The 24,371-nt window shown below is 43.9% G+C and overlaps 3 protein-coding genes across 3 annotated transcripts; all 3 read left to right on the top strand.

The window, feature by feature from the left end:
- Positions 1-961: 961 nt before the first annotated feature.
- LOC136652627 (olfactory receptor 5J3-like) lies at positions 962-1,915 on the top strand. Its single transcript, XM_066629556.1, has one exon. It carries the CDS (start codon positions 962-964, stop codon positions 1,913-1,915), a length of 954 nt encoding a protein of 317 aa, XP_066485653.1.
- Positions 1,916-9,554: 7,639 nt separating this feature from the next.
- On the top strand, positions 9,555-14,481 carry LOC136651931 (olfactory receptor 6B1-like). The gene is made up of 2 exons (XM_066628681.1): positions 9,555-10,455; positions 14,477-14,481. Exons 1-2 carry the CDS (start codon positions 9,555-9,557, stop codon positions 14,479-14,481), a joined length of 906 nt encoding a protein of 301 aa, XP_066484778.1.
- Positions 14,482-21,288: 6,807 nt separating this feature from the next.
- LOC136652628 (olfactory receptor 6A2-like) lies at positions 21,289-22,212 on the top strand. Its single transcript, XM_066629557.1, has one exon. The coding sequence runs from the start codon at positions 21,289-21,291 to the stop codon at positions 22,210-22,212; it is 924 nt and encodes a 307-aa protein (XP_066485654.1).
- Positions 22,213-24,371: the final 2,159 nt, after the last annotated feature.

Here is a 24,371-nt window from a genome sequence, read left to right on the forward strand (position 1 = left end):
GTTGACCTCTGAAGGCAGATCAGTCCAGGAAGGGGGTTTGGATTAGTTGGGCCACTGTACCTGTCCCCTTCCTTGGCTCAATCCATCCTCCTCTACTCCCCTTTCCCCTCCCCATTTGTGTTTTTTTTTTTTCTTCTTCAAACTACACTCTGTTGTGGCCCCTTACAACACATTCCCCCTCCTCTGCCCTTTTGCTTGCCATCTCCTTTCAGACTTGAAAGATGACTGTTGTGTGTTGCTTTTGTTTGTTCATCCTAAATTGACTGTTATCTTATGTTGGATTGTGGTTTGTTTTTTTTTTCCCCTAATGGACCATAATGGCCACCCACAACTGTATACCACAATTTCAGATATTTATAATAGAATGGCTTTTTCCCCACGTCTTTTTCAGATAAAATCTATTCCTGGTAACATAATTTCACAAAGACCTATGTTTCTAATAAAGCACTAGAACAGTGTTTCTCAAACTGTGGGTCGGGACCCAGTAGTTGGGTCGCGAATCAATTTCAAGTGGGTCCCCATTCATTTCAATATTTTATTTTTGATATATCAGACTTGATACTACTATGGGATATGACTGCATTTGGGGAAATGTTTCAGACCTGAACTTTTAACAAGCTACTTCGTATATGCTTTTAACAATAGTAGTAAATGGGACTTACTCCTGAGTAAGTGTGGGTAGGATTGTAGCCTAGGATTGTGAAAAATTTTCCTGCTTGATGATGTCACATCTGGTCATGACATCACTTCTGGTGGGTCCTGACAGATTCTCATTTTAAAAAATGGGTCCCGGTGCTAAATGTGTGAGAACCACTGCATTAGAGGATTAACTAATGATTAACTCCTTTGCCTTTGGTTTATGTGGTTTTGAGGATGGTTTATAAAAGCATTAATGTATAATGCTTTCAAGCACAAGAAACTTGGTAGAATACTCCTTTTCTTGATTTTCTCAAAAGGAGCCATGGATAACGACACTGTGGTCACTGAATTCACATTGGGGGGATTTATGGACCAACCAGAATTACAGGTAATTCTCTTAGTTCTGTTCTTGGCGATCTACATCATCACCCTGGTGGGAAATTTTGGTATGATCCTCATCATCACTGCTGACTCTCATCTTCACACCCCCATGTACTTCTTCCTGAAGAATTTATCTTTCTTGGACATTTGCTACTCTTCAGTCATCACCCCCAAAGCAATGATAAGCTTTGCAACTGGCAACCAGGTCATTTCCTACAATGGCTGTGCAACCCAGATGTTCTTCTTTTGTCTTTTTGGGACCACAGAGGCTTTCTTTCTGGCTGTGATGGCCTATGATAGATTCACAGCAATCTGCAATCCACTGCTCTACCATATCATTATGTCTAAAAAGCGGTGCTTTGGTCTCCTGTCCATCTCTTATTTCTTCGGTTTTTTCAACTGCTGCACCCAGACAGGTTTCACGTTCAGTTTGTCATTTTGTGGTCCTACTGTAATAAATCACTTCTTTTGTGATGTCCCAGTTGTCATGAAGGTCGCCTGCTCAAATACCTTTGTGAATGAAATTGTGTTGCTAGTAGTCTGTGGAATAATCAGTGTGATCACAGCCACAGTTGTGTTAATCTCTTACGGTTATATTGTTGCCACCATCTTACGCATACCGTCTGTCCAAGGGAGACACAAGGCCTTTTCAACCTGTACCTCACATCTCATGGCTGTCAGTTTGTTCTTTGGGACAGTTTTCTTTATGTATGCTCAACCTGGGGCCATGAGCTCGCCCAACCAAGGGAAAGTAGTTTCGATTTTCTATACCATTGTCATTCCAATGTTGAATCCCTTAATCTACAGTCTAAGGAACAAGGAGGTTAAAGAGGCTCTAAACAGGCAAATCCATAGGAAATCTTTGTCTGCTGAGGCACAGCTTTTTGTTGGGTAAACTTGTAAATAATTCAGTAGAATCTTGAACATATATACTTAGAAGTAAGTCCCATTGAATTCAATGGGACTGGCATCTTTATTTTTGGACACTGTTTGCAATTCTAAACACGGTTGAGCTGATAAGATCCTGTGAATACCAATGGGATTGAAGTAACCTACATTTGTGCAATATTGCGGTCAATATTGTTGTGAAAATAAAGCACTTTGAGACAATGGATCCATGTACATAACCCATGACTTACCTCTCATTAACCAAGATATGCACAATAATTGGTAATGAACCTCTCATATAACTTTTTAATGTTTAGTTGCCCTGTTGCTTGTAGAGTACAGCCATGCATATGGTGTCATTGTCCTTTCATAGAATCATAGAGTTGGAAGGTACCTAAATGGTCATCTAGTCCAACCCCTTGACCTGTAATCCATATAGCATGTCCAGCAGGTGCTTGTGGAACCTCTGCTTTAAAAAAAAAAGAATATTTTTGCTTTTAACACACATAAACATATATTTCAGGTATAACCTAATTATCCATGGATTTTTCCCCTTCGGTTTTATCTCAACGCAATGAGAATTGCCCTTTAAATCAAAGGAAAAAAATATGTTTAACAATAGCCTTGTTAATGGGGAAAGGGCAGCTAGTAGGTAATCCATCAATCATTCTCTCTCCAGGCACTGAAAACAGCTTCACTCCCAGGCAAGTGACCCCTCCCTTTCCCCGATCATGTGAAAGAGTGCAAGTCATTATCACCTCCTCCATTCTTTCCCTGCACTGAACTCCAGAGGAAAGGAGTGGTTGCTGCCCTGGAGTGAAGTTTTTCTAAGAACTTGGAGAGAGACTGATTGCCTCTGTGTGCATTACAAAAGGCCAGCAAGGCTGTTTTTAAATCACTGAGCAAAAGGACATTATTTTTTTAAATGAATTTGCTTTAGTGCAATTTTTGCCAGTTCTTGCAAATAAGGCGATTCAACCCGTTTACAATATTGGCAGTCAGATAAAGATTATGCATATATATCCAAAAAATGGTTTCCAAATCTCTGCAAATTTATCAAAAGATCTGAATGTTGAGCCTCTGCTTGAGTATCTCCAGTGAGGGATTATTCTTTCTGCTCAAGAATAATATGTGTTTGAAATGTTAGTTTAGACAGAAGTTTGTCCTATTATCCTTCTTTCAATAAAGGGCATCAAAGTGTAAATTCATAAACTGCACATTCGTCATAATCTTTGATAGTTAGACTCAGTGTGGTTGATTGGCTGTATGTGAACATCTTAAGGGTTACATATTTATCTGGAAGAGATTTTAACTCATTTCTGTCCAATATTGTATATACACAACAGGGATCAAATGTGTACACCTTTGGGCCAGGCAGAAATAAGATAGTACTACAGGGTGCCCCCCCCCCACATGTTCCAAGCAACAGAGGAAGGAGCCACACAACCACAGCTTCCTTGTTAGAAAGATAATGTCACTTAACATGTCTGGTGAGCCACTGATGCTTCCATCAAGGATAACATGCCCCAGATTTGGGAGAAAGGTTTACAGCTCTATAACAGTAATACTGCAACGTCAGTTTGTTTCAAGACAGGAAACTGGCTTAGATTGACCAGAGTGCACTGCTCTGTAAATCAATGCAGTGTGATATAGTGCAATAGGAGGTGGTAATATCGTAGATATTACTGTATTTGCAAGAATTACTTTGAACCAGGATTCGGTCCCAAAACAGATCACTCAGGTCTGCAGCCTCATTTTTAGTGCCAGTTCTCTGGGATACACACTGAATTCTGATACAGGAATTCATCTTGAATGTATTTCCCAGACTTCCACATAGCCCCTGATCACACTATAAATACAAAAGACAGCCCGTAAGTGGAAGAATAACACATATTGGGTTAATTGATAATATGGGTTCACAATGTAAGTATGAATTATTCTTCAAGTACAGCCAGCAGGAACAACCATAGTAGTCAAGTATCTCGACATAATTCAAAGGTGTTTAGGGGTACAGATTTATTTCTACGGAAACTGCAGAAGGGCCTGTGTGGGTTTGGAATGTTGGGTAGATGGAAATATGCTAGCTTAGCCCCTCCACCATGAGGCAAGTTCACCTAGGAAGGGAGCTTAAGAACAGGGGAAAAAATGGTGAGTACCCTTGCCAAAGAATTGCTTAAAGGATCAGTCCAGGAAGGAAGTCCAGGAAGGACTGATTGCTCTTAAAGGAGCAATTGCTTAGGGAGGTGGGATAGGGCTCCAATGAGCAATGGGTGCTGACTCAACCTCAAAGGCTGAAAAACGAGGGGAGGGGCTGCTCTTCAAGGGGCTCTTAAAGATCTTTAAGGGGCTAGTCCTCATTATCTGGATTGCTAGGGGGCAAGCCACAGCATGGAGTCACAGTAGGATCACCTGAAAAGGGATAAGAGAAGAATAGCACCTCTTAGTTTTCTCCCACAAGACAGGAGCCCTCACTGAAAGGGGAGATGAGAGTTACAGTAGGTAAGACCCATTCCAGAACATGTTGTTCAATAGAGACCCCCCCCCCCAAAAGTATCTTATTGGAGTATGTGGACAAAAAACATCAGGAAAGGGGCTGTAGATCAGTGGCGGAGCAAACGTTGTAGGTGCAGAACTTTCAGTATTCCGTGTTGCACCTCCGGTTCTTAGGGAGAATGGGTGGGAAACACTTTTGCCCAGAATAGAGATGATACACTCCCCCTGTTCCTTTTTGGCAAATTTGGAGGGCAACTACCCTCTGATTGGGTACTCAGAGTATTCTATGAATGCTGTTCTATGTACTATGACTGATGTACTTAGTGTACCCCTTTCCGGCCTGGCACCTCGGGCAGGCTGACCTCCTGCCCCACTGCTGCCAAATACTGACTGTTGTTGCATGTCACCAGTCAGATACTGTCATACTGCAATATCATTGAATGCTGCACACAGGTGATGAATATCAAATATTCACAGAACACTCTAAGTACATCAGTCATAGTACATAGAACAGCATTCATAGAATACTCTGAGTACCCAATCAGAGGGTAATAATATCAAGTTATGCTTGATATTCATAACCTGTGTGCAGCATTCAATGATATTGTAGTATGACAGTATCTGACTGGTGACATTACAATGTCATGTGATGTCACAACATCACCATCCCAGGTGCTAGGGCCCCTGGAAATGCTGCTAGTTGGCAGTCACTGTTGTAGTCAGCACACCGTATGTTGCCTTAAAGCACTTTACAACACGTTTTCAGCAGTAGCTGGTAGCGGACTGTATGCTCCCCTGCCGGCCAGCCCTGATAAGATTGCATCTTACATAATGCTCAATAAAGAATTTAGGACTACCTAAAAGAGCATGTCAGCTGAATTATGCTCAAAGTGTGCTCTAAAAGTGAGCTGATGGATCTGTGCCAACTGGGTTGACCTGTGGGAAGAAGGAAGGAAGATGGAGCCACAGAATGTTTACATTCCCTTATCACTGTATGATTGACTTGGAAAGTCACACAGGCAAAGGTACCTCCAATTGCTCAGCATATAAGAATCTCCACACGGAATCCAACTTTCCTCTGCGCACAACAGTCCAGCACTGTGAAAGGGACTCATCTGACTTGTCTTTGCTCTTCACCATCTCTGGCATCACCTAGCTGTTCTGTGCTTCATTTGACCCACTCACTGGCTGCCCATTTCACAATGTAGCTTTCACAACGTTTTCACAACATAGCTTTCGAGAAGGGTAAGCAAATTAGTTTGTGGTCATGCTGCTCTGTAAGTAATCTGTGTCAACATGGGTGACAAATATGGGCAATGTAGACTAATGTATCTATTCTTCTTTTTCTCAGTTCAATTCAGACTTTGCCCTGCCTCATGCAATGTTGAAAAATTTCACATCAAGGTATGCATGAAATGGGCTACAGTGAGCTTTGATCCATTATGCCTGGGCTTTGGTTGGCAATTATATTTATTGGATGGGATCTAATGAAAGTTAGGTCACAATCCTAACCGGGTCTGCTCAGATGTCAGTTCTATTTTGTTCAATGGGGCTTACTCACAGGAAAGTGTGGTTAGAATTGCAGCCTTAGTAATGCAACTATTATTTGTGGAAGTTAAGTTGTTTATTGCTAACTTGTCTCATTGATTTCAGTGGCAGTTCCCAGCTCATTTTCTTAGGATGCTACCACTTTATAATTCTTTATTAAAATATTGGTTTTCCTTTATTAAAAAGAAAAACAAAAAAACCAGGGACTGATTCAGTCACCAGGCACAGCCTTCCCTCCCTTCCTATTTTGCTGCTGTGCGCATGAGGTTCTTTTCAATTTTGTTAGTTTAATACAGTGTTTCCCAAACTGCAGATTGGGACCCACCAGTGGGTCATGATCTGATATTTGGTGGGTCATGAAAATGACAAGCTGCTAGCTGACAAGGAAAATGTATGGAGCTCTATGTAAACTGAAACAGAGAGGCACATGGTCATTTACTCATAAGTGAGTGAATGTGCCTTGGTTCACTTCAAAGGGCAGGCTGAGGGGAACGCACCAGAATGGTCCTGATCTAATGAACATTGAGTTCTACAAATGCTCCAGTTGTCCCGTCCCCCCCATAGTTATAATGGATGAAAACAGAGACCTGAAACTGTTCTTACTTTCTTAAAGCTAGATGGGTCATAGAGTATCATTTTTAAAAGTGGTTCTGGTGTTAAAATTTTAGGGAACCACTGGTTTAATAGATGTTAACACATAGATAAAATAAAATGGGGGGGGGGGGAGGATAATTGGCAATTATTTTAATTTTAACAGTGAGGTTGAAAATTTCAGAAAATGAGGGGGTACTGTCTCTTTTGTGATTTGCAGCATAGGTATATATAGTATCTGAATTTTCTATTGGAAATATTGTTTAATACCTTTGCCTTTTTATTATCAAAATGTATATACAACTTTTCAAAAAAACAAAATTCACAAAGCAATGTGCATGGAAATGCAAATCACTTTAGGAATTTTTGTGTACTTAATACACTTTGTGAGATGAAATTTTTGAAATTTAGAAACTTATTGTATAATCATAGGTCATTACAATGTAAAAAGCACCATGCTACAATAAATACAAATAAACAGACAGAGACATTACAGCCTTCCAGACACATAAAGTAAAGCAAAAACTTCAGCCACAATCAAGATCTTACCAGCTAATAAAGGGGATAGGAAAGTTTAAGTTCAAGCCAACCCAAAATTATCTCGGATTTTCTTTGCCACAAAAGCAAAGATAGCAACTTTGTAGGTGACATCAGGGTCAGAGTCTGCAAGAAGCCAACAGATCAAAGCTAAAATAGATCTCTCTTGAAACTGAGAGATAATATTAGATAAATATTTTGATCTGGCTAGCGCGTATAAAGGACATTTTAATAAATAATGAGAAATGTCCTCTATTTCGCCAGAATTACAAATGCAGGTCCTGAGATGATAGGGAGTTTTTTTATATCTACCTTCAAGGACCAAAGTCTACATGCACTGAAAGCGCAAGGCAGTAAAAGCCTTGCGCAAAGCTGGCACTGTAAGGTAAGATAGGTAGTTTTCTAATACGAATGAGGACTTGTACAATGAAATCCAGGATGAGTAAGGAGAAATAGAAATATCACACAAGTCACGTCTCATGTGAAAAAGACGGATCTGATCTTTCACCATAGCCTTAGCGTTTTTAGATAAATAAGAAGGCAAGGTGTCCATGACTATTTCATATTTCTCAAGAATCTGTTTGACTAAAGTTACCCAGGACAGCCGGGCGGGATTAAGAAGTTGTTCTTGGAAACACAGCTTGGGAAGTCGAAACGCATCCATGGCTGCTAATTTAAACCAATACAGAGCCAGCGCAGTGTGACAGTGGGCTTGTATCGAAATTAAACCCACTTCCGCTCTAAGGAGCGGGGATAAAGTTTGCGCGCATCGACACAAGCGGCAGCATGGGAGCCGCGGCGGAGGCTTCTGCCTCTGTCCGCATGTCAGCGTATCTGAATGTGCCGATGCAGCTCCCTGCTAAGGAGGTGCAAATGTGCTTTACGGCACATTTGCAACCCTCCAGGGCCACCTATACAGACATAATTGCCAGTTAGGATTGTGCCCTAACTCTGTCCCAATTTTGTTCTTTGTGAGATGTATAACTTGTTCTATATTACTGCAATTGGGGGGGGGGAGCCTGCATTTGATGGATTGAATAAGGTCACAAGGGGTGAAAAGCGCCCTCAGGTTGCAATTGTACACACATAACTGAGAATAATTCCTGTTGAATTCAATAGGCCAGAACAATCCTATGGGCAGGGTTTCCAGATACAATGGAGGACAGAGTGCCTGTACCCTTAACCATGGTATAGAAGAGGGAATTTTAGCAGGGTCCAGCTTTTAAAACCCTTCCATGTTAAGCTGCAAAATTCCCTCTTCTTTACCATGGTTAAAAGTACAGGCACTCTGTCTTCCATTGTATCTGGTCACCCTGTCCTATGGGGATCTACTCCAAAGTATGACCCATTGTGTTCAATGTTACTATGGGCCCAATCCTATCCAAATTTCCAGCACCGGTGCAGCCGCAGTGCAGCTCTGAGATAGTGGAACAGATGTTCCTTTACCTTGTGGAGGCCTCCATAACTGCCCTCTCACCATAGAATGCAGTGCACACCCCATTGGCATGGCTGCACCAGAATTGGTAAGTTAGATAGGATTTGGTACTTACTCCTAGGAAAGTGTGTATAGGATTGCACTGTGAGGTCAGAGTATACATGCATAGTATTGTACTGGGAGTGAAATCCCATCCCAGTACATAGAGTCAGACTGGGATCCAACTGCATACATTTGGAATTGCTTCTGAGTTTGCTTCTGAGTAAGCACATGTAAGACACTATTGTATCCTGTGTAGGACTATGAAGAAATTCCATACAGACTGCACAGTTTGGATGCAATGGCTGCATCCATCACAGATAGAACCAGGATGAGAACTGTTTCCTGAATCAGTAGAAATTAGAAATCTAAAGATTGTTTCACCTTTGTTACACTTCTTTCCACCAAGTTGAGACAAATTTGCAGCCGGTTATTACCAAACTTATCAATTTTTAAAACCAGGGTTCCTTTCAATCACAAAGTTTAGGAACATCAGAATCTCAGTATGGCATTATTCATTTGTAAAAATTAAAAGGTTGCCCTTATATTGTTTGCTGCTGCAGTTAAAACTCAATTATTTTTGTAATTCCTAATTTAAACTAGGAAGTCCAACATAGGCTTGAAGTTTAAACTGGGCCGTACTGGTAATGAAATCAGGCACTTCCTCCCAATCTTCCCATCGGTGAATGGGTAGGGTGTATTTTGCAGGGGCTGTCTGATACAGAGAGTTCAGGGAGACCGCTTGGTGAGATGATCTCAACAAGCAGTGGGATTTTGTTTTAGTACCACTCATATTCACATGTCTCCCTCATCTCTTATGGGTTCTAGAAATTCATTCAGATATTATCATTCTTCCCCAGCCTTTGTCAGGGTTTTGTCAACTTCTGCAATCAAAATGTTGCACCATCAAGGAATGTGGAATATGATTTACCTATGAAGCATACACATGCAACTATACTTTGAAAACATGTTACAGCTTTGCAGCGACAGAATGCTATTTCAAATGCACGAGAAGAACAGGACACAAGCGTTTATCCTAGTAGGCTTTCCTGGAGGGCTTGCAATGCAGATGTCACTATTTACAATCTTCCTGATTTCATATTTATTGACAGTAACGGAGAATGTGGTCATCATTCTTCTGATCCGACTGAACAGCAAACTTCATAAGCCAATGTACCTCTTTCTGGGTAACCTTTCTTTCCTGGAGATATGGTATGTCTCTGCCACTGTCCCCAAGATGCTGGCTGGCTTTGCAGCAGAGGAGAGAGAGATTTCTTTCACAGGTTGCATGGCCCAGCTGTACTTCTTCCTAGCCCTGGCATGCACCGAGTGTGTCCTTCTAGCTGTGATGGCCTATGATCGCTACGTTGCCATCTGCAACCCCTTACGCTATCCAGTCATTATGAGCCAAGACCTCTGTATCCGATTAGCAATGGGCTCCTGGATGAGTGGCTTTCTCATAGCCTTGGCAAAGGTCTTCTTCATCGCACGCCTGAGCTATTGTGGGCCTAACTCAATCAACCACTTCTTCTGTGATGTTTCCCCACTTCTCAACTTGGCCTGCACTGACATGTCATTGACTGAGCTCTCTGACTTCTTTCTTGCCTTACTTATTCTTGTTGGTCCGCTCAGTGTGACCGTTGCCTCTTATACCTGCATCATCTCCACGGTCCTTCGCATCCCTTCAGCCAAAGGAAAGCAGAAGGCCTTTTCCACCTGTGCCTCACACCTGATGGTAGTAACTATTTTCTATGCTGCCTCCCTTTATATCTATGCCCGGCCAAGGGCGCTTGCCTCCTTTAACTCTAACAAGCTGGTGTCTGTTATTTACATAATTGTAACACCACTTCTTAATCCAGTCATCTACTGCCTAAGGAATCAGGAATTTAAGGATGCCCTCCGAAGCAGCACAAGGGCCTTTTGCTAGACTGTAACAGCAAATACTATGTATGGTTACTCAGAAGAAAGTCCCACTATGTTCTAGGAAATGCTTACTCCCATGTTAGGGTCCAATTCTCCCCGGCCCCTATGGGATTTGGCCCTTAGTATGTCTAGGACTGTAGCCTAAATATAGCACTGCAAGAGGCATACTGGCTCTTTGCTTCAATGCAAAGCACATGACATGTCTGTATTTCTAGAAATCCTATGTGTGCCCACCAGCACCAACACAGCCTCACCAAAAATGGCACACACTCTATGCTGTGGTAGGGGGAGAGTGCAATCAGACTGCCAGAGGTTTGTAAAAATGCTGTGTACTTACCTCCAGGTAAGCTGCCCAATCACCAATGGATCTTTTCAGACGTGTGTCACATATGGACATAAGCCAATGGATGTCCTTGGACATATTACAAAGTGATGTAGATCTAAGGAAAGGGAATAGGCTCTGTCTAAGTGCATGACTGCCCTCTCTTCCTCTCCTGCCCTCAAATCAACCTCCACTTCAGCCCACTCCCTGTCTTAAACTGCCCATGGTTCTCCCAAGTTGTCACCTTACCTGCTCAGGTACAGCTCGGCTGGGGCATTGTTATGCATGGGGAGCCAACAGCCACTTCCATTGCTGGCTTCTTCATGCTTGACAACTTCATAACACTGATGACAGTGCTGCACCACTTACTACAGTGGAACATGAGTTTTACCAATGTAAAGAGGGGATAGTATTGGCCTGTTAATGATTTGCAATTGAATTATATGCATATTTATGCAGAAATAAGTCCTATTGGATATAATAGGACTAACTCTAGTGTAAATGGGCATATGATTGCATATTTGAGGTTGCCATATACTGATTTAGATCATTGATGCATTTGGACCAGCACTGTGCAGTGCTAATGACAATGGTTCTCAAAGTTTCAACAAGGACGTTTTTCCAGCTGGAATGGGAGGAGGGTGGAAGGGAGTTTGACAAGGCAGGGGGAGGGCAGAATGGGGAGGAGATGGGAAGGGGTGGGCAGAAGGGGGTTAAGTTTTGATGCGCGCTGCTCCCCCTCTCAGGCCTGATCTTCCTGCAGGGATCGACTCAGACTTGCACCAGTGATATAGCTGGCTCAGGTCTGAGTTGACTCATGGTGTCTGCTGGGAGTGGAGACCTCCAGCACCTGAAAACCTCTGTGTGATGTAGTGTAGCCCAGACTGGTGCCACTGCATCACCACAAGGGGTTTTAGGGCCCAATCCTAAAGAGGCCCATTGTTGGCGCTGAGACCTAGTGCCTGTTCAGTGTGCCATAAACTTGCCGTTTATAGCACTTGGTGAGTAGAGAGTGCTGGCGCTGGGCCTGTGCCAGTCAGGACATGCTGCGGCTGGGGGTGAGTGTAACCGCCGAGTGGTGGTGCAGCCTCTGGGTTGTGGGAGAGGGTGGAACAAGGGTGGGGGTGAGTGGGATGGGGAGGAACTGGGGTGAGGTGGGTGGAACTGCTCTGCAGGATTCTGAACTCCAGGTCAGGCCGGAAGGCATGGCACAGAATTGCTCATATCTATGGCAGCAAAATAGCCAGGTCAGACTTAAGAATCCCCATAGTTGGACATGAAGCTTTCCCTAGGGGGAAGAGGACAATGTTTTGTAGGAATCTGATTAGTACCACATGCAACTGTCACTGATCCCAACCCCATTCCACCTCCCTCCCCACTACCTACTCCACCCAGAAATGGCCATGGTGCCAGAAGATTGGAGGATAGCAAATGTCACGCCTATTTTTAAAAAGGGAAAGAGGGGGGACCCGGGAAACTATAGGCCGGTCAGCCTAACATCCATACCGGGTAAGATGGTGGAATGCCTCATCAAAGATAGGATCTCAAAACACATAGACGAACAGGCCTTGCTGAGGGAGAGTCAGCATGGCTTCTGTAAGGGTAAGTCTTGCCTCACGAACCTTATAGAATTCTTTGAAAAGTTCAACAGGCATGTGGATGTGGGAGAACCCGTGGACATTATATATCTGGACTTTCAGAAGGCGTTTGACACGGTCCCTCACCAAAGGCTACTGAAAAAACTCCACAGTCAGGGAATTAGAGGACAGGTCCTCTCGTGGATTGAGAACTGGTTGGAGGCCAGGAAGCAGAGAGTGGGTGTCAATGGGCAATTTTCACAATGGAGAGAGGTAAAAAGCGGTGTGTTCCAAGGATCTGTCCTGGGACCGGTGCTTTTCAACCTCTTCATAAATGACCTGGAGACAGGGTTGAGCAGTGAAGTGGCTAAGTTTGCAGACGACACCAAACTTTTCCGAGTGGTGAAGACCAGAAGTGATTGTGAGGAGCTCCAGAAGGATCTCTCCAGACTGGCAGAATGGGCAGCAAAATGGCAGATGCGCTTCAATGTCAGTAAGTGTAAAGTCATGCACATTGGGGCAAAAAATCAAAACTTTAGATATAGGCTGATGGGTTCTGAGCTGTCTGTGACAGATCAGGAGAGAGATCTTGGGGTGGTGGTGGACAGGTCGATGAAAGTATCGACCCAATGTGCGGCGGCAGTGAAGAAGGCCAATTCTATGCTTGGGATCATTAGGAAGGGTATTGAGAACAAAATGGCTAGTATTATAATGCCGTTGTACAAATCTATGGTAAGGCCACACCTGGAGTATTGTGTCCAGTTCTGGTCGCCACATCTCAAAAAAGACATAGTGGAAATGGAAAAGGTGCAAAAGAGAGCGACTAAGATGATTACGGGGCTGGGGCACCTTCCTTATGAGGAAAGGCTACGGCGTTTGGGCCTCTTCAGCCTAGAAAAGAGACGCCTGAGGGGGAACATGACTGAGACATACAAAATTATGCAGGGGATGGACAGAGTGGATAGGGAGATGCTCTTTACACTCTCACATAATACCAGAACCAGGGGACATCCACTAAAATTGAGTGTTGGATGGGTTAGGACAGACAAAAGAATATATTTCTTTACTCAGCGCGTGGTCGGTCTGTGGAACTCCTTGCCACAGGATGTGGTGCTGGCATCTAGCCTAGATGCCTTTAAAAGGGGATTGGACAAGTTTTTGGAGGAAAAATCCATTATGGGGTACAAGCCATGATGTGTATGCACAACCTCCTGATTTTAGAAATGGGTTATGTCAGAATGCCAGATGCAGGGGAGGGCACCAGGATGAGGTCTCTTGTTATCTGGTGTGCTCCCTGGGGCATTTGGTGGTCCGCTGTGAGATACAGGAAGCTGGACTAGATGGGCCTATGGCCTGATCCAGCAGGGCTGTTCTTATGTTCTTATGTTCTTATGTAAACACAACTGATCTCAATCTGATTTCTAGTGTTCACTCACAATTTTCAATTTTTTTTTTCAATTTTCCCCCAAACTTTTTCAATGTTCTAGAGTTTTAAAGATCAATATTAAAAAGTACATACAAACTTTAATATATTTAATTTATAAATTAAATAACAAGAAATTATTTATATTTTTTAAAAAATTGATAGGGTGGCTTTATTTGATAGCTCCTATTGATACACTGGTATTTAGATCCACGCACACACACAGAAAAGAACCATTGTGCTACTGTTCTAAGTAACTGTACTGTGACCTTTACAAAAGAAAACACTGAGGCATAAAGGTAAACATCATAGATCTCATGGTAGCGTCTGGTACCATCCAAGCTGTGACTGGAAATGTTCACAAGCACATGCTGCTCCCTCTCCAGGCACACTCTCCCAGTTGTCAAAATTCTGGGGGTAGGCACTGAGCAACCCAATCCTTTCCTTTGACCCCTTGCTAGGGCAGCCATGCTGAAAAGGCATACACTATATTGAGTGGGTGGGGGGGCAGAGTGGGAGGTTTCAGCCTGTGTGAAGCACTCCCTGTCCCTTGCTTCAGTCACAGCCATGAAAGCAAAGGCTTCTGCAGCCAAGTGTGGCTCTGAAGGCAAGGGAAGGGAGCGCTTTACATAGGGATCCCTGCGCCTGGAAAAACTTAGGGCAGGAGGTCTGGTCTAGAGGGTAGAGCCTCCATTTGCATGAAGGTCGCCAGTTTGAGGCCACCAGCAGCTCTGTGAATGGTGAGACCCTGAAGCAGCTGACAAGCCGAGCTGAGTTATTCCACCTGCTCTTTGGTGTGAGCGAAGAAGTGTCTTGGCTGCCCTCCATGTGAGAGATGAAGGAGCTGCTTGTCAGCCTGCGAGGGAGGCAAGTGGAGGCCAGAAGTGACACCAGACCACAAAGATCCATCTGAAAAGTTGGTTCTTGAAAGACAGAACTTTTCTGTGATTGTAAAAATCCCCTCGGGGATTTAGAAACAGCCTGCCTATGTAAACCGCCTTGAATAAAGTCAGAGGAGTAATCCAATGACCAGAAAGGCGGTATATAAATACCCAGTTATTTATTACTATTATTAGTAGTAGTTGGCAACCTTTAGTCTCGAAAGACTATGGTATCGCACTCTGAATGGTGGTTCTGGAACAGCGTCTAGTGTGGCTGAAAAGGCCAATTCAGGAGTGACAGTCCCTTCCACACTGGGAGCAAGTGCAGTCTGTCCCTGGTCTGTCTCCCTGGCTATGGGCCTTCCTTCTTTGCCTCAGTCTGTTGGCCAAGTGTCTCTTCAAACTGGGAAAGGCCATGCTGCACAGCCTGCCTCCAAGCGGGCCGCTCAGAGGCCAGGGTTTCCCACTTGTTGAGGTCCACTCCTAAGGCCTTCAGATCCCTCTTGCAGATGTCCTTGTATCGCAGCTGTGGTCTACCTGTAGGGCGCTTTCCTTGTACGAGTTCTCCATAGAGGAGATCCTTTGGGATCCAGCCATCATCCTTTCTCACGACATGACCGAGCAATGCAGGCATCTCTGTTTCAGCAGTGCATACATGCTAGGGATTCCAGCTTGTTCCAGGACTGTGTTGTTTGGAACTTTGTCCTGCCAGGTGATGCCAAGGATGCGTCAGAGGCAGCGCATGTGGAAAGCGTTCCGTTCCCTCTCCTGTTGTGAGCGAAGAGTTGTTGTTGTTGTTGTTGTTGTTGTTGTTATTAGTGTGCTGCCCCCCTCCTCAGGAAGGGGACAGGAGACAAAGGAGGTGGGGAAGCTGCTGAAGGAGGGAATAGGATCTGACCATATTTGCTGCCAGATCAATGCCCTCCAGCAGCCTCCCTGCCCCCTTTCTGCCCTCCACTGCTCCCTTCTCACCTCCCTGCCACCCAGTGGTGGACCTCCCCAGCCCCACACCCTGAGGCAAAAGTCCAGGATGCCACCCATCAGGCTTTTGCCACCACTCCCACCCCCCCTCCATGTGCAGATCTGCTCCCCTACTCACCTGAGGCTCATGGAGCATTGCATGACTGGAGCCTGCATTGGGGAAATTCCCCGAGGCTTCCCCAACACAGTTTCTGACCTCATTGGGAACCTCAAAGAGGCTTCCACAGGGTCCTTGCCTTGCACCCGGGGCACTTGCCCTGTCAGATATAATGGGATGTCCGCAACTGCTGCCACCTTACCTTCTTCAGTAGGTGATTGTTGCTCCACTAAAGTGGATGGGAAGGCTTTGGCCATCCTGCTGGCACTCTGGCAGCACTCTACTCTGCAGGCCGCCAGACTGTGCTTTCGGGTCATTTTTTTGGCAATCGCTGCCTGTGCAACAGGAATTGCATGCTGGGAGCTGGAGCAGGGCTGGGCTCAATCCTCCTCCAAATCTCATGAGGGGAGGGTTGGGAGCAATGGGTGCTGAGTCAACCTCAAAGGCTGAAGAGCTTGAGGGGAGGGGCTACTCTTCAAGGGGCTCTTAAAGATCTTAAAGGGGCTAGTTCTCATTATTTGGATTGCTAGGGGGCAAACCACAGCATGGAGTCACAATAGGATCAACTGAAAAGGGATAAGAGAAGAATAGCACCTCTTAGTTTTCTCCCACATGGCAGAAGCCCTCACTGAAAGGGGAGACGAGAGTTATAGTAGGCAAGACCCATTCCAGAACATGTTGTTCAATAAAGTTGAGACCCCCCCAGATCATTGTGTTTTGTATCTTATTGGAGTACGTGGACAAAAAACATCAGGGAAGGGGCTGTAGTTCAGTGGCGGAGCAAATGTTATAGGTGCAGAACAGTCAATATTCAGTGTTGCACCTCCAGTTCTCAGGAGAATGGATGGAAAACACTTTTGCCCAAAATAGAGATGATACACTCCCCCCATTCCTTTTTGGTGAATTTGGAGGGCAACTACCGTCAGATTGGGTACTCAGAGTATTCTATGAATGGTGTTCTATGTACGTACTATGACTGATGTACTTAGAATGTTCTGTGAATGCTTGATATTCATAACCTGCATGCAGCATTCAATGATATTGCAGTATGACAGTATCTGACTGGTGACACTGTATTGGAATCGCGGAAGATCTGGTGAGGAGGTAGATGTGGTGTCAGCAGTGGCCCCTTTAAGGGTAAGGCCTGGGCATCCAGCAGAGTGTGCTGTACAGCTGCAGCCACTTGAAGGCAATAGGGCCCTCAGGGATATAAGTTGCACCTGAGGCAGGAAGGGTTTGTGGGTTATAGGAGGAGACAAGACAAGACAAGACATGACTGACTGATCGATCGATCGATCGATCGACTGACTGACTGACCGACCGACCGACCGACCGACCGACCGACCTTGGACTGTGACTTGGCTTATTGACTTTGGACTTTGATTTGGATACTCTGACTGATTTGACTGCCTGACTTTGGAATCTGACCTTGGACTGTGACTTGGCTTATTGACTTTGGACTCTGCCCTGGATACTCTGACTGACTTTTTGACTAAGGGACTGCTGGAGACACTGGAGTTTGAAGTGTGGCTGCTGTGCCCAAGACCTGCTGAGGACCAAGGGTCTGCTGTAGTGGTGGGAGGCTGCTGGCTGGAGAGAGGACCTCTGCAGGTTGAACAGGCAAGCTACCCTGGAGGTGGGGTCCAGCAGGACTGCAGGACAGAACCAGGGTCATTTGTTGGGGGAAAGAAGGGGAGCTAATTTGCTTAAAGTGGGCAAAATTCTCCAGGCAGAGCTTGGTTTGGGATTTGGCAGAACAGACATGCAACAACAGTCAGTATTTGGCAGTAGTGGCACAGCAAGCAGTGGGACAGGAGGTAAGCCTTATCCAGGTGTCGGACCAGAAAGGGGTACACTGAGTTAGGACAGTGGTGGAGCACATGCACACTCAAGTGATTGAGTAGTGGCCACAGTGATTTTTGGACATCCGAAGGGGGAGAAGGGGATCAAGAAGTCCCTTCTCCTTCAAGAGGACCCGGAAATGGCATTACAATGTCATGTGATGTCAAAACATCACCATCCCAGATGCTACGGCCCCTGGAAATGCTGCTATTTGGCAGTCACTGCTGTAGTCAGCACACCGTATGTTGCCTTAAAGCACTTTACAGCACTTTTTCGGCAGTAGCTGGTAGCGGACTGTGTGTTCCCCTGCCGGCCAGCCCTGATAAGATTGAGTGTTATGTAAGATGTAATCGCAACAATTTAGGATTACCTAAAAGAGCATGTCAGCTGAATTATGCTCAATGTGTGCTCTAAAAGTGAGCTCATGAACCTGTGCCAACTGCAGCGACCTGAGGGAAGAAGACAGGAAGATGGAGCCAAAGAATATTTAAATTGTCTTATCACTGTATGATTGTCCTGGAAAGTCATGCAGCAAAGTTACCTCCATTTGCTCAGCATATAAGAATCTCCACAGGGAATCCAACTTTCCTCTGCACACAACAGTCCAGCACTGTGAACGGGACTCATCTGATTTGTCTCTGCTCTTCAGCATCTCTGCCATCACCTAGGTGTCCCTTGTTCTGTGCTTCATTTGACTCACTCGCTGGCTGCCCTTTTCAGAACTTATCGTTCAAGAAGTGCAAGCAAATTAGTTTGTGGTCTTGATGCTCTGTAAGTAATCTGTGTCAACATGGGTGACAAATATGGGCAATTTAGACTAATGTATCTATTCTTCTTTTTCTCAGTTCAGTTCAGACTTTGCCCTGCCTCATGCAATGTTGAAAAATTCCAAATCAAAGTATGCATGAAATGGGCTACAGTGAGCTTTGATCCATTATGCTTGGGCTTTGGTTGGCAATTATATTTATTGGATGGGATCTAATGAAAGTTAGGTCACAATCCTAACCGGGTCTGCTCAGATGTCAGTCCTATTTTGTTCAATGGGGCTTACTCACAGGAAAGTGTGGTTAGAATTGCAGCCTTAGTAATGCAACTATTATTTGTGAAAGTTAAGGGCACAATCCTATCCAACTTTGCAGCCAAAATGAAGCCCCAAGGTAAGGTAACAAATGTTCCCATACCTTGAGGAGGCCTCTGTTATTGCCTCCCCAACACAGGAAACAGTGTGCACCCCATTGGCACAGCAGCACCAGCGCTGGAAATCTGGATAGGATTGGGCCCTAAGTTGATTATTGCTTACTTGTCTCATTGATTTCAGTGGCAGTTCCTAGCTAATTTTCTTTGGATACTACCACTTTATTAATTCATTATTAATATTAGTTTTACTTTATTAAGAAAAGAAAAGAAAAAAACAGCCACCAGCCACAGCATTCCCCTTCCTATTTTGCTGCTCTGCATGAGGTTTTTTCAATTTTGTCCGTCGAATACAGTGTTTACTAAATGCAGCTTGGGACCCACCAGTGGGTTGCAATCTGATTTTTGGTGGGTCGAGAAAATGAGAAGCTGCTAGCTAACAATGAAAATGTATTGAGCTCTATGTAAATGGAAAAATATAAGCACATGGCCATTTATTCATGGGTGGGTGAATGTGCCGGGGTCCACTTCAAAGGGCAGGCTGAGGGGAATGCACCACCATCAGAATGGTCCTGAACCCCTGAACATTGAGCTCAACAAATGCTCCAGATGGCACCCCTTCAACCACCATAGTAATAAAGGATTAAGAAAGAGACCTGAAACTTTTTTTAGGCTCATCAAGCTAGGTGAGTTCTGATAGAGTATCATTTTAAAAAGTGGGTTCGGTGCTAAAACGTTTGGGAACCACTGGTTTAATTGTTGTTAATACATAAATAAAATAAAATGTGGGAGGGGGGAGATAATTGGCAATTATTTTAATTTTAACAGTGAGGTTGAAAATTGCAGAAAATGAGGGGTACTGTTGCTCCTCTCTTTTGTGATTTGCAGACTAGGTATACATATCCTCTGAATTTTCTATTGGAAATATTGTTTAATACCTTTTTTATTCTCTCTCTCTCTCTTATATATATAAACAAAATTCACAAAGCAATTTACATGGAAATGCAAATAAATGGTTCCATGTCTCAAAAGTACCCACAATTTAAAGGATTATTATATATTAACCTTACAAACTTTTGTGTTCTATATTAAAATGTAATGGGTGGGGGAGCCTGAATTTGATGGATTGAATAAGGTCACAAGGGGGAAAATAGCTCTCAGGCTTCAATTGTATGCACACTCACCTAAGAATAATTTCTGTTGAACTCAATAGGACTTACAGAAAAACCCTATGGGCAGGGTGACCAGATACAATGGAGGACAGAGTGCCTGCACCTTTAACCATGGTAAAGAAGGGGGAATTTTGCAGCATAACATGGAAGGGTTTTAAAAGCTGCACCTGCCAAAACTGCCTCTTCTTTACCATGTTTAAAGGTACAGGCACTCTGTCTTCCATTGTATCTGGTCACCCTGTCCTATGGGGATCTACTCCAAAGTATGACCCATTGTGTTCAATGTGATTATGGGCCCAATCCTATCCAAATTTCCAGCACCAGTGCAGAGGCAATGCAGCTCTGAGACAGTGGAACAGATGTTCCTTTACCTTGTGGTGGCCTCCATAACTACCCTCTCACCATAGGATACAGGGCACACCCCATTGGCATGGCTGCACCAGAATTGGAAAGTTGGATTGGACTTGGTTCTTACTCCCAGGAAAGTGTGTATAGGATTGCACTGTGAGGTCAGAGTATACATGCATAGTATTGTACTGGGAGTAAAATCCCATCCCAGTACATAGAATCAGACTGGGATCTAACTGCATATATTTGGAATTGCTTCTAAGTTTGCTTCTGAGTAAGCACATGTAAGACACTATTGTATCCTGTGTAGGACTAAACAGAAAAAAAAATCCATACAAACTGCACAGTTTGGATGCAACAGCTGCATCCATCACAGATAGGACCAGGATGTGAACTGTTCCCTAAATCACTAGAAATTAGAAATTTAAAGATTTACCTTCGCTACACTTCTTTCCAACAATTTGAGACAATTTTTAAAACCAGGGTTCCTTTCAATCACAAAATGTAGAAACATCAGGACCTCAGTTCTACTGCAGTGGGGTTTGCTATGGCATTATTCATTTGTGAAAATTATAAGGTTGTCCTTGACAAATTGTTTGCTGCCACAGTTAAACTTGATTGCTTTTGTAATTCCTAATTTAAACTAGGAAGCCCAACATTGGCTTGATGAAGTTTAAACTGGGCTGTACTGGTAATGAAATGAGGAACTTCCTCCCAATCTTCCCATGGGTGTATTTTGCAGGGGCTGTCTGATACAGAAAGTTCATGTGGACTGCTTGGTGAGATGGTCTCAACAAGCAGTGGGATTTTGTTTTAGTACCACTCATATTCAAATGTCTCCCTCATCTCTTGTGGGTTCTAGAAATTCATTCAGATATTATCATTCTTCCCCAGCCTTTCCCAGGGTTTTGTGAACTTCTGCAATCAAAACGTTGCACCATCAAGGAATGTGGAATATGATTTATCTCTGAAGAATGTATATGCAACTATACTTTGAAAACATCTTACAGCTTTGCAGCGACAGAATGCTATTTCAAATGCATGAGAAGAACAGGACACAAGTGTTTATCCTAATAGGCTTTCCTGGAGGGCTTGCAATGCAGATGTCACTATTTACAATCTTCTTGATTTTATATTTATTGACAGTAACGGAGAATGTGGTCGTCATTCTACTGATCCGACTGAACAGCAAACTTCATAAGCCAATGTACCTCTTTCTGGGTAACCTTTCTTTCCTGGAGATCTGGTACGTCTCTGCCACTGTCCCCAAGATGCTGGCTGGCTTTGCAGCAGAGGAGAGAGAGATCTCTTTCATAGGTTGCATGGCCCAGCTGTACTTCTTCCTAGCCCTGGCATGCACCGAGTGTGTCCTTCTAGCTGTGATGGCCTACGATCGCTACATTGCCATCTGCAACCCCTTACGCTATCCAGTCATTATGAGCCAAGAACTCTGTATCCGCTTAGCAATGGGCTCCTGGATGAGTGGCTTTCTCATAGCCATGGCAAAGGTCTTCTTCATCTCACACCTGAGCTATTGTGGGCCTAACTCAATCAACCACTTCTTCTGTGATGTTTCCCCACTTCTCAACTTGGCCTGCACTGACATGTCATTGACTGAGCTCACTGACTTCCTTCTTGCCTTATTTATTCTTGTTGGTCCACTCAGTGTGACCATTGCCTCTTATATCTGCATCATCTCCACGGTCCTTCGCATCCCTTCAGCCAAAGGAAAGCAGAAGGCCTTTTCCACCTGTGCCTCACACCTGATGGTAGTAACTATTTTCTATGCTGCCACCCTTTACATCTATGCCCGGCCAAAGGCCCTTGCCTCCTTTAACTCTAACAAGCTGGTGTCTGTTACTTACATAGTTGTAACACCACTTCTTAATCCAGTCATCTACTGCCTGAGGAATCAGGAATTTAAGGATGCCCTCCGAAGCAGCACAAGGGCCTTTTTCTAGACTGTAACAGCAAATACTATGCATGGTTACTCAGAAGAAAGTCCCACTATGTTCTAAGAAATGCTTTCTCCCATGTTAGGTTTCAATCCTCTCCAACCTTTCAGCACCTATGTACAGAGGTAAGGGAACAAATGTCACTGTTGCAAGGTGTTGCAAGGTTCAAAAGCAAGACTCAGTATGCAAGAGTGGCGATCGTCTGCAAGCTTTATTTCATTGCCGGCAACAGGAATCTCAGGGGCTCCAGTCCAAAGCAGTGAGAGCAATTTTTTCCAATCTGAACCTGACCCTTATATTTCATTTTGGGTCCTTTTTTTGAGGAGTTTTACACTTTTCATTGGCTGGAGTTTGACATCATAGATGGGGCTTACTCTGGATTGGCCAGAGATAGCCTTACAGACATTTGATTGGTGAGCTTCAAGTTACAGGTTTTAAATAAGGCAATACTATACATTTAAACATATAGAAAACTTTGTTTTCAAGTACCAGTAGAGTGCACTGTAACCTCATTTTTATTCAGAACTGGCCTTTTGGCATGTCCTTTGTACTTATTTCTTGGCATCCTTTACTTAGATGGCCTTGGTAAGAGCCACCTGTTTCTCTCTCTACATTCCTTCTTTGTTCTTACCAGACACCGTGGGGCTTTCTGCCAACCTTTGTTAAGCTAAGTCCTCTGGACTTGCCTCTATTCCATGTTGTGATTCTATTTGTGACCTGTTACCTTTGAGTACCTTTCAAGGGATGTATAGTGGTATACTTTAATACAAAGTAAACTAAACTCTTATTGTAAAAAAGGAATTCTTTTAAGAAACCTTTTCTCATTTACTTTTTAACCAAATTACAGCTCCTTCTGTCAGTGGCAGACCAGAAAAAGGCTCTCTTTTGGATGCTTTTGTTATCTGCTTCTGTCTAGCTGTTTGTCTCCTTGTTTGTTAGAAAATCCTATTTCCACCTGCCAACAGATAAGCCTCTCACCAAAATGTTGCAAGTCCGTGCGCTTTCCCTCTTGCTTTGTCCGTATGCTGCTGCCAAAAAGTCTATCTGAGATGCAACTCCCTTGTTCAAATTCTGCAAGACTTGGAGTTCTCAAGGTCTTACAGAGATATAGGCTTAGCGAATGCTTTTGCCAAAACATCTGCCTCTGCCAAGGTTGCAATGAGTTACATTTTCAGACTTGAGGCTTAAGCATTTCTAATAATAGAATCTAATAGCTTTTTACTATTCTGTGTATTTCTATGCTTTTATTAAACTTTCAAACAGTTAAAACTCACTTCTAATGCTACTACATCCTTATATATATATATGTTGATTACATTTTAGAGACAATAACTATTAAGGCATTGAAGAATTATTGGCAAGCAAGCAAACATTGTAATCTCTTTGACATTTCTATGAAACTTTGGTTTCCAAACTTTACTTTCCAAACAGCTCTCCCAGTGTTCAACATAGGTATATAACACTGTTCTTTGGTTTAAAGAAGCCTAAAAGAATTATGATTTTAAAACTGCTCTTCTGTTCAGTTTGGCATACATGCAGGGAGCTTCAAGATGGGAAGTTCCAGCATCCTCCCTATTTACAATGTGTGTATTGTTCTGCTGGATACCTTGGTATGCTGCCAAGAGCTTCCTTGAGACCTTGCTATTTTCAGCAAAGCTGCCTGCCTGCCGTTTCAGGCCTGCTTCAGGCAGAGACAGTGATGTGGAATTTTAAGGTTCCAAGCTGCCAAGCACTTGCTCTATTAGGTTTTAAACAAATCATTTGTTCTAATTGCGTAGCATAAATTGCTTTAATTACCTTGTATCATCACCACAAGGGGTTTTAGGGCCCAATCCTAAAGAGGCCCATTGTTGGCACTGAGCCCTAGCACCTGTGCTGGGTGCCATAAACTTGCCATTTACAGCACTTGGTGAGTAGGAAGCACTGGCACTGAGCCTGTGCCAGGCAGGCACTGGGGCAGCGCTGCCAGAAGGACATACTGAGGCTGGGGGTAAGGGAAGCTGCCAAGTGATGGTGCAGCCTCTGGGTTGCGGGAGCGGGCAGAACAAGGGTGGGGGTGAGTGGGATGGGGAGGAACTGGGGTGGGGAGGGTGGTGCAGAACATTCAACAATAGTGTCACACCTCCAGATCTCAGGAGAATGGGTGGAAAACACTTTTGCCCAAA

This window comes from Tiliqua scincoides, chromosome 5, assembly GCF_035046505.1.
Source record: "Tiliqua scincoides isolate rTilSci1 chromosome 5, rTilSci1.hap2, whole genome shotgun sequence".
Taxonomy (NCBI): domain Eukaryota; kingdom Metazoa; phylum Chordata; class Lepidosauria; order Squamata; family Scincidae; genus Tiliqua; species Tiliqua scincoides.